Source organism: Stigmatopora nigra, chromosome 1, assembly GCF_051989575.1.
Source record: "Stigmatopora nigra isolate UIUO_SnigA chromosome 1, RoL_Snig_1.1, whole genome shotgun sequence".
Classification (NCBI taxonomy): Eukaryota; Metazoa; Chordata; class Actinopteri; order Syngnathiformes; family Syngnathidae; genus Stigmatopora; species Stigmatopora nigra.
Window position 1 is genome coordinate 5,837,984 of NC_135508.1, and position 11,333 is coordinate 5,849,316.

Consider the following 11,333-nt stretch of genomic DNA (forward strand, 5'->3'; position numbering starts at 1 on the left):
GCATTAACATACTCATCACTCATCATGAAAGTAAAAAGTATAAAGTACAAAGTAAAGTAAAAAGGAATGTATTAAGAAATATTAAAATGTAATTTAAAAAAAGATAGAAGGGCTGTAAAACACGAAAAACAAATAAGAGTGGACAGAGCTACTGCCATTGGCTTCCACGTGACGGCGCCATCTTGGAAAAAAAAACATTTGGACAACGTCCCCGGGCCGTATTAAAAAGTCTAACGGGCCGTATTTGGCTCGCGGGCCGTAGTTTGCCATCTTTTCTAATGCATTTGCTTATCTTGCTCCAAAATTAATTGTCCGTTTGGTTATGGCACTAAGGTAAGGTTTAAAACTGCTTAATCATGGTAGGTTGAATGACTGAGAGCCCCAACTAAAATAAGCGCTATGACTTTCCCAGTACACGTACCTGATTGGTTCGCTTGGAGTCACCCTCCATTGCACTTTTCATTTCCTCCACCAACGGCGTCTGTGCTGTCATAGATATAAATTTAAGACCTGCAAACACACATAAATACAGTCAGTTCACATCAAATCCTGCTTGCTCAAAAGAACAGTATAGCTAAAATGATTACTGACCCTAAATGTCCAGTATGCCATAAAGTCTTGATTGATTTGACAAGTGCCTCTCTGTTGCTTTCCTCACATTAATTGAATCATGCTGGCGCAGTGCATTAGTCTCAGCAGCTATTCACATCCAGCAGGCTTTTTCTTGGACATAAAGGACGCTGAAACAAGAAAAAAAAGGAAATTGTAGAGTGCAAGCTCCGGAATCTTGGGTTTTCTGGTAGATAGCATAAATTCTATCAGTAACGAAGCATCATGGTAGTCTGAGAGTCGCTATCTGAAGAAGTGGTACGTGGTTATAATGGTTTTAAGACACGTGAAAGGGGTTATGAAGAAAGTCACAGTGAGGTGGGGAGATGGACATAAAAGCAATAATCTAATACAGTATGTGGGTGACGGATGAGACTTGTCATTTGAAGGTGACCATTCCAGTGAGAGTGGATGGAGTCTGCAAGTGTGTGTTACTTGACCGAATGATACATTTTATGTAAATCTGACGTATTTGCAACATTTCAAAATCAGAGAGAAAATGATAGGTAATTAATTGATATTTCTTTTGACAAACTGATTTTTGTTGTTTCTTTTATGTTTGACAAGCCTTCAAAAAGAAAGGCATGTTACAAAGGAATAAAACAAAGTACATCATATTACAACACCCAAACACGTACGGTATTTTCACGACTATAAGGCGCATTTAAAAGTCTTACATTTTCTCCAAAATAGGCAGTACGCTTTATAATCCAGTGCGCCTTATATATGGAAAAAACAGAAAAACAAAAATGAAAAACCACCACTGTCGGATATTAAAAAAAACATAAACGCCTGAACTGAAACAATACTGTTAAATATGCAGATGCCATCTTAGTTTACAAAATCTTCCATCATATAGCTCCTCCTCCACTGCAAGATTTGATACAAAAAAATCCAAAACATCAACAATGGCTGGCTCTAGAGGTGTCTGTGTAGTGAGTGTGCTTCATACCTGAAAGTCAATAGCAATTACTGTATTTTCACGACTATAAGGCGCACTTAAAAGTCTTAAATTTTCTCCAAAATAGACAGTGCGCCTTATAATACAGTGCACCTTATAATTCAGTGTGCCTTATGATACAGTGCGCCTTATATATGGAAAAATGTCATTCATTGAGGGTGCGCCTTATAATGTGGTGCACCTTATAGTCATGAAAATACGGTATATTTGTATATACTGACATACCTTATTCCAGGGGAGGGAACCTATTTCCTAAGTGCCCAACAGCAATACATACAACATTTAAAATACATACATACATGCATACGTCAACGACACTAAAGATGTCCATAGATCAGAACCCTATGATAGCTTCCGCTACAGCCTAACAGAAAATAATTACTACAAGATGCTAAAATGCCATTCAGGAGTCGAGTGGGCCAGTGTCACGTCCTGCTGTCAGTAGCTCAGATAAAGAATTATTGTTAAGAGACACTCAAGATTCTGTCAGGTCTTCCAACTAACTGACCTTGGTTTTACTCTTCACCTCAGTCATTTCTCCCCAAGGCATCATTACACCGAGGACCACGATTTGGTGTCCAATTGCAAAACTCTAAAACCACACACAGCAAAGTGGAAACACATGTCAAACTCTTATTCAACAAAGAAAATGAAAAAAATGAGTACATCTATGTACACCAGTACCATTTAAAAAAACAGTATATTATTGAGAAAGTACTGCTAAGTAAACTAAATACTAAACCTAATTGAAATGACATTTGTCTTCCCAGCATTTCTTCACAAGTGAGTTACAAAGATCCCAATTAGCTTCAACAAGTTGGCAAGAACACATTATGTCCAAAAGAAATGTCTCAAAAAGATGTTAGCTGTGTGTAAAGTACACAACATCAGAATCTTGTTCACTGATTTGACAATGCCTGTGTGGGGTGAAAGATAAGAATCAGTATTTTTTCCTTTCCTAAACAAGCTATAGTTAAGTAAAATGGCCCTAATATTTAAATACCCATTAAAGAATTGTGCTTTTGGAAATGCTTCTCAATTGTTCTCAACATGACTTTTTCTCTCAATATATTCCCTTTAGCATTAACCCAAGGGTCGGGAACCTTTTTGACAGAGAGAGCCATAAACAATTCACATTTTCTAATGTTATTTCTTGAGAGCCATTCTCAGAATTGAAGAGTAAAAATATATGAAAGTGATTTTTTTGTCATTTCACCACTTTTAAAGTACAACAAGTCTCCGAATTCTTTTAACAATATTGTTAGGCTGTTGCTAATCAATCAGTATCAATGAGATTATGCATTCGGAAGAGTAATGAAAAACAAAATTATGATTAAAGTGGTACTAGAGGTAGGTCAACATCAGTGTCGCTACTATTGATGCGTTCAGGACTCAGTTCTCTCACCAGTGATTTGCATATTTTACCTCTCAGGTTAGTGGAGAGCCATATGCACCCATGGAAAGAGCCATATATGGCTCCTGAGCCATAGGTTTCCTACCCATTGCATTAACCTATGTCTACAAATGAGTGTTAGTATTGATGTGGTGTTTGTGGAGCACCTCTTAAGGAATTGCTTAGAGAAAAAAGCAAGTGATGACTAATGACAAGGAAGTCAATGAATTTCCATCTTGTTTGATGTGTGGGAAAAAATAGAAAATGTACTGATATTTTTTATTTAACAATAATAGCAAATAATGCAGAAAAAAACAGCAGCAGTCTTATAAACATTTCTGAGGTTAAGCTTACACTAAATACGGTTTGACTTGAAACAATCGGTTTTCATCCTCAGATGTAATCGGATTTCGGGAACCATAGGTCAATGTCTCACAACAAGATCAATAGAGGAGGTTACTATTGATTCGCGTGCTGTGATTTATTGCCTGAGTATTTTATATTGTGGTCTTTTAGAAGTGATGTCCTTTTAGATATCCATTTATTGCAACTTATATGATGCTCTTGTATCAACTTTTTAAGACCAAAAGACCGGCGACCAAAAGACCGGCGACCAAAAGACCGGCGACCAAAAGACCGGCGACCAAAAGACCGGCGACCAAAAGACCGGCGACCAAAAGACCGGCGACCAAAAGACCGGCGACCAAAAGACCGGCGACCAAAAGACCGGCGACCAAAAGACCGGCGACCAAAAGACCGGCGACCAAAAGACCGGCGACCAAAAGACCGGCGACCAAAAGACCGGCGACCAAAAGACCGGCGACCAAAAGACCGGCGACCAAAAGACCGGCGACCAAAAGACCGGCGACCAAAAGACCGGCGACCAAAAGACCGGCGACCAAAAGACCGGCGACCAAAAGACGAACGACCAAAAGACCAGCAACTAAAAGATCAGCGACCAAACATCTGAGCACCAGTTTTTTTTTTTTTGCTCATTTTGTGGAAAACTGCAAGTAAAGTTGGGTTCTGTAAACACTGTACTAATTGGTTCCCAGTTTTAAGGCAACCGCTGGGGTGTTTGCTAATACCACGTAATTATGAGCAGTAGGTAGGTTCACCCTGAACATTTTGGGAAATTACAAGGGTGAAAAGACACAGTATGTCAAACGCTCAGTGAACATTGTTGTAACCTAGCATTTACCTACGTGTCGTCTTGTCACTGATTCTACACACAATCTGTATATGAACCAATTACTATGCAGGCCACAATTATCCTTTCCATGTCTTCCATCACTGACTGTATCTTTGCAATTAATACTTGCCTATTTGCACATACAGTCAACCAATAAATCCAAACTATGGTGAGGCAATCTCCGAGAAACCAATACAAGACGATTGTTGGGGGTTGAGAAAAGGGCGTGGCGAGTTGTCCTTGTTAAAGAGAGAAACCATACACAAACATACACAGACATACACACATGTATCAGACCCTTGGCACTGTGTATTGTTGGAGACAGATTGCATAGCACAGCTCCGGTCTGCTGCAATTCACATCACAAAGCATCAGAGATTAATGATTCATCTACTGAAGCAGTAAGGCTGCAACATCACCCTCCCTGGGACAATGCCAGCGGGAGGAAGCTGTGCTTTATGGATGTACTAATAGTGGGGAAAAAAACGTAGAGAACTTGAGGACAATTTGCACATAAAGTCAGTACACATGGCTCAGATTTGGGATGATTTGGAAAGAATGTTTTTTGAATGAATGACTTCCTCTAGTTTTGTGTTCTCCTATTTCTCTGTCATCAACTTTGCCTGTGTCGTATTCTCCTTATAGGCCAGACAATAGTGGAATTATCGTAGTCTAGAAAATGTCTAAAATTGGAGTGCAAGTTTTGGTGGGTTGGGTGGCAAAAAGTCACAAAAAAATGACAGGCGGTGAAGACGTGATGAAGAATTATTGGCAAAAAAATCTGACATATAAACATTACATAATATTGTCCAAACTTGTTTCTATGAGGACCACTCCCAGACAATTTGAATAATGCAAAACAAATCCTTCAACTTTCACTTCATAAACACTGATATACTACAAAAGTATCACATCGTTAAAGCAATATATAACTGCTGGAAAAATCTTTCAATCTTACTCTGAACCATCATAATAACCGATATTGTTCAAGGGTCATTTCATTATTTTCTCTGACTATAAATTAATCTTTTTCCAGTTAAAAGGTGCCTCTTAATTGTACTTCAATTGTTCGACTCATTCATTCATTTTCTGAACTGCTTATGCTCACAACCTGTAAGTCCCAAGGGTTAAAGGGTCCCAGCCAACTACAGGCATCAAGTGGTAGACACCATAGATCTGTGGCCGGCCAATCGCAGTACGTATTTGTTCCATCCTGTATGCATTTTAAACATGTCGTTTTCAAATTTAAATTAGTTTACCTACCTACAGATTTTGTAAATCTTTAAAATGAGAGCAACTTCCATGAATTGAGTACAGAATAAGACATCTAAGTTAGCTCACCTGAAATAAGCACTACTTGGATTTTCCTATTCATATTAAAGCATGTGTTTCATCCGTACACATACGAGTAATTCAATCACTGGTCATCACTTCTATAATAATCTCCCACACACTGAAAAGGGCATCTAGTAAGTTGCAGGGGAGATGTGTAACCCTATGCTCCAAATTTTGACTGTTTGACTCATGTGGCTTTGAACACCAAACAGACATTAGGTGTCCCTATTTTTAAATATGCAGTTGCCATGGAAACTTCAGAGTAACATCTTCTACCAAGCATATCAAAATAAGATAAAGAACGTGAGAGGGAAAAAAAGCCTCAAGGCACTATTTTGTCTGTTGACACACTTGGAAGGTGAACCATCGCCTGGTGCTATAGCAAAGACAGTGACAGCTCCAATAAAAGAAATAACATTAAAGTAGTAGAGACATAGGCAATGGGTGAAAAATGTTAGGCAAGAGTTCTACAAATGATGTGAGTAACAATACTGACACACCATAAAATTATACAGTCACTTAACCTTCAAATATCCTCATTAAGATGAGGTGCATCTGAGTATCATACCCAAAGATGCTTATTACTATCTGCTTGGTGGCGTCAAGTACAAGACCAAAAGGACCTTGCAACAAAATTTGACCCTGTTGGCGCAATGGTAAAAACGCACCACCTGTCATTCACAAAATTGGCACTTGCATTGGGCATTTGCACCAAGCCAAATCTGCATATATCCTGTTAACCAAATTCCAAAACAGATGCGGTGTTATCTGTGCTACCACAATATCATTGTGTTGCATTCTACAAGAAAACCTGTGCACAACATTAAAATTCTAGTCTCCTTTTAGTCATACAGGTAAAACATGAAATTTCCATATCTATTCATCATAGGAGATAGACAAAAACATTTAATGTCATATCGCATTCATATGCTAGCTCATCCATGTAGGGAAAAAAATGGCAGTACAGTGTTCCCTCGCTACTTCGCGCTTCAGCTAACGCGGACTCAGAGCTTCGCAGATTTTTTTCAGGAAAAAAATAAATAAATAATGTAAAGATATTAAGTTAAATTTATAAATTACATCATTTTACAAGAGGTGGAAACAAAATATTCAATAAGAATTAGTAATTGGATTAAAAAAATGGTCAATAACATGGTGAGAGTTCAGGAATCGCATTGATGACGTTATGGCTGTTTACAGGCGCATCTTCACCGCCCAAAAAAACAATGTTCACAACTCTCAATAACAATGTTTCTCACGTGCAAAAAAACTACAGAAGATCCTCCATCCGGACTACTATGATGTTTTTGCTTGGTGGTGCTTTTGTGCACGTGTTATACGTTTCTTTAAGCATTTTTGAAGGGGCACGCCGACTTCGCGGAAATGCAGCTATTGCAGGGGGTCCCGGTCCTCATTAACCGCGATAAGCGAGGGAACACTGTATATTACCGGCTACCATTTTGAACCATCGTGTAAAAAGGTACAGTCACCTCTATTCTATTTGTTTATCATCTGGTTAGCTGTGACTACACCACCTGGCTCCATATGCTGTTATGAATCAATCAAATAACTAATCTCAATAGGACTCAAGAGGAAAATAGAATGATTGACGGTGCACACAGCCGTATGTAACCTAACCATCACCTTTGGCATGGTTCTCAAAGAACAAAATGACCTAGGCTGTAATTGATTACTTGTATACACTTACAGCTGCTGGATAACAATTTCAAGTGAGTCGTCTGAGGTAATGTGCATTTTTGCTGTCATAATATGATCTTCATTTCATGATTGAAGTCCCTGGGGCTAATAACTTGGCAGTCGGCTGTTAAAGACTCTGGCAATAGCATAATGTTTCCGTTTCAAAAAACAAAAGTTTAATGTGTGAGAAAAAATATTATCAGGGTCGCATTACTAAAATGCACACCAGACTTAGATGGGAGGAGATGATTAGAGAATGTGGTTCAATGATGCATGAGTGGACAGATGGATGGACTGTATATCTAATTTGCTCCCTTCTGGGCTTGGCTTAAACCAAAACAGTCTGAGATGTACTGTTGCCTTTGATGTAAGAAACTCTGCAGCATGCACACAATGAAAAAATAAAAAGGTATTCTTGACTTTTGTCTTCCAACAAATATAAAGGTGATGATACAAAACATGCTGAATGGAACAATGGCTGTTTGCAAAAAAAATGTCCAAAATATCATGGATCTTTTTCGGTCCAAGTAAAATTATGATATTCCTAAAGCTGTGTTTATATGGCTGGCCCAGACGTACCCTTATAAAGGAGCCCCATCTTGGTAAAATCTAGTCCTATGAACCGAGTAGCAGATTAGGATGCTTGGACGTTTGTTCGGCGGACGTTTGGTCGGCGGCCTTTTGGTCGCCGGTCTTTTGGTCGCCGGTCTTTTGGTCGCCGGTCTTTTGGTGGCCGGTCTTTTGGTGGCCGGTCTTTTGGTGGCCGGTCTTTTGGTGGCCGGTCTTTTGGTGGCCGGTCTTTTGGTGGCCGGTCTTTTGGTGGCCGGTCTTTTGGTGGCCGGTCTTTTGGTGGCCGGTCTTTTGGTCGCCGGTCTTTTGGTGGCCGGTCTTTTGGTCGCCGGTCTTTTGGTCGCCGGTCTTTTGGTCGCCGGTCTTTTGGTCGCCGGTCTTTTGGTCGCCGGTCTTTTGGTCGCCGGTCTTTTGGTCGCCGGTCTTTTGGTCGCCGGTCTTTTGGTCGCCGGTCTTTTGGTCGCCGGTCTTTTGGTCGCCGGTCTTTTGGTCGCCGGTCTTTTGGTCGCCGGTCTTTTGGTCGCCGGTCTTTTGGTCGCCGGTCTTTTGGTCGCCGGTCTTTTGGTCGCCGGTCTTTTGGTCGCCGGTCTTTTGGTCGCCGGTCTTTTGGTCGCCGGTCTTTTGGTCGCCGGTCTTTTGGTCGCCGGTCTTTTGGTCGCCGGTCTTTTGGTCGCCGGTCTTTTGGTCGCCGGTCTTTTGGTCGCCGGTCTTTTGGTCGCCGGTCTTTTGGTCGCCGGTCTTTTGGTCGCCGGTCTTTTGGTCGCCGGTCTTTTGGTCGCCGGTCTTTTGGTCGCCGGTCTTTTGGTCGCCGGTCTTTTGGTCGCCGGTCTTTTGGTCGCCGGTCTTTTGGTCGCCGGTCTTTTGGTCGCCGGTCTTTTGGTCGCCGGTCTTTTGGTCGCCGGTCTTTTGGTCGCCGGTCTTTTGGTCGCCGGTCTTTTGGTCGCCGGTCTTTTCGTCGCCGGTCTTTTCGTCGCCGGTCATTTGGTGACAGAGTTTACTGTTGAAGCCAGCTCTCAAAATTATATTCATGAGAGAGAGTTTGATATCTAAGAGAGAGAGTTTAATATCCAAGTACTGTTTAATATCTAGGTACATTTGACCGGTGACCAAAAGACCGGCGACCAAAAGACCGGCGACCCAAAGACCGGCGACCCAAAGACCGGCGACCAAACGTCCATTCACGCAAATTAGGATTGTTTTGGAAAAGAGAGAAAAACAATAAATCCAGAAGGGGACAAATCTTGATTGTTTCTAGTTGCATGAAACACTAGATAAACCCTGTAGTGACACAGACAGGATTTTGCCCTCACACTGCAGCCTCCTTCTCAGCACATACTATTTACTTTGGTGTCATTGCTCATCTTGCTAGCAAAACTTTGTTGACTTTGTCAAACTATTGGTCTTTCTCATCGGACTGTAAAGCCAACAAACAATGTGGAACAAGTGGGAAAAATACCCAGAAAGCTTCTCTTTAGTCAGAATGTATTTGAAAGTGTAGCAGAGATGCCAGTTATCTCAGTGTGCTTTCTCTGTACTACAAAGACATCATTGTTTCATTTAAAAATATACATATATATCAAAATGACTTCAAACGTTCAGGACAGATAAAGAAAGACTTTATATGCAGGGACTAATCTTGATTTAGGCAGACAAAGAGATGCTTAAAAAATGAGGACGTGTACAGGAAAGTAATAGAGATAAAGTGATGTTTTAAATTTTTCCTAAAATTAGATCAAAGTATGGTGTAAAACAAAGTTGACGTGATACCTTGCTGAGTAGTATATTCTACATCTGGCCTTTATTTATGGGTTTTAAATATGCATGTCATGCTTGTGTTAAATCAGGTACTCCGGTTTACTTTGCAGATACGCAAAACACAAATGATGGGTCATTTTAATACTCTGAATTGTTGAACATGTGAAAGGTTGGTTGGCAATCTGTCTTACGAGTTGCTGCCAACTGATTCAGGGTATACCCCGCCTCCTGGTGAAGGAGAATTGAGTCCCCTGTCGGTGCTTGGACATTTGGTCACTGGTCTTTTGGTCGGCGGTCTTTTGGTCGCCGGTCTTTTGTTCGCCGGTCAAATGGTGACAGAGAGTTTACTGTTGAAACCAGCTCTCAAAATTAAATTCATGAGAGAGTTTAATATCTAAGAGAGAGAGAGAGAGAGTTTAATATCTAAGAGAGAGAGAGAGAGAGAGTTTAATATCTAAGTACTGTTTAATATCTAAGTAGTGTGTAATGTCTAAGTACTGTTTAATATCTAAGTACTGTTTAATATCTAAGTACTGTTTAATATCCAAGTACTGTTTAATATCTAAGCACATTTGACCGGTGACCAAAAGACTGGCAACCAAAAGACCGGCGACCAAAAGACCGGCAACCAAACGTCCGGTCACGCCCCCGTCTGGTGCCCCTAGTTGGCTGGGATAGTTTCCAGCACCCCCTGAGACCCTTGTGAGGATACGTGGTATGGAAAATGAATGAATGACAGTCTCAGTGTCTGTTTGACAGATGCTTTAGCAAATCAGACTCTAATAATATGAATGGCTGACCATCCATGTTCTCAACAATGACCCCCTACCCCCTTCGACAGCATTACAATAAACATGTTGCTCTCCTCACAAGATGACCACTTCTCCAGCCAGCCTATACTACACTTTCACACAATACAACGTGCACAGCACAGACCTCTGACGTCTTTAATGTGCCCACGCCTGCCTTCTCAGCCACGCCCGGGACACACACACCATCTTCATTGAACTGATTACACGATCATCTCCGGCAAATCTCAATTCCAATGATAAAAATAAATGATTCCTCTCCTAATGATAATGGAAATGGAGAAGAGGAAGTGATGATCCGACACCAAATATTCAGCTGCTGGCAATTCTACATAATGGGCCTCATAAGCTGGGAATCAAAAGATGCTCTAGTTCCATCTTCACCAATAGCCCTTGATGCTCATCTTAGTGGACGCATTAAACATGTCAACGCCCTCTGTCTTCTGACAAAGCAGCGCCTTTGTACGGTTTGGCTCCATTCAGGCATGCAGCTGGCTCTGTAATGTCAAACGCGACCATGCACCTGTTCGGCCAACGTAGAATAAACGGAGTCATGTCTCGGTTCGTACCTATGCTGCTGTCAAGGCTTCCTTCCGTTGAAGGTGTGGCGGCGAGTATGCAGATCGACGATGCCGGGTATAGCTTTTTTCCTTTGCCCCGGAAGATATAGCCCTGCAGGCGGGGAAAAGCGAGCGACCACAAGCCGGTGAAAAAGGTATCGCTGGAGCGGAGAGGGGAAGAGAGGAAGGAGGAGAAGGGAAGTGGGGAACTCCCAACGTGGTGCGTGATGTGTGTGAGCGCCACTTAGCATTTGCCACGCAGAATCACGTCGGCTTTTACCTTTTAGTTTTTTTAAAATTATTTTTAAACCAGACTATTTTTATATTTCGCGCTCAGAAGAGGGATTGCGATGAGGGTAGAATTTTAAAAAAGGTATATATATATTTTATTTTTTTTATTTTTTATTTTTTTAAAGCAATGCATTAACTAATTTACACAAACATTGTTGAA

General features: G+C 41.0%; 1 protein-coding gene across 5 annotated transcripts in view; it reads right to left on the reverse strand.

Moving 5' to 3' along the window:
• The window catches only part of LOC144196824 (band 4.1-like protein 1), a 41,039-nt gene extending 29,929 nt beyond the window's left edge, over positions 1–11,110 (reverse strand). For all 5 annotated transcript variants that reach the window (XM_077717316.1, XM_077717333.1, XM_077717306.1 and 2 more), the window contains exons 1-3: positions 10,892–11,110; positions 592–740; positions 422–510 (exon numbers count right to left, since the gene is read on the reverse strand). In XM_077717316.1, coding sequence (XP_077573442.1) covers positions 422–493 — 72 coding nt within the window. In that variant the 5' untranslated portion in view covers positions 494–510; positions 592–740; positions 10,892–11,110. The remainder of the gene's footprint in view (positions 1–421; positions 511–591; positions 741–10,891) is intronic.
• Positions 11,111–11,333: the final 223 nt, after the last annotated feature.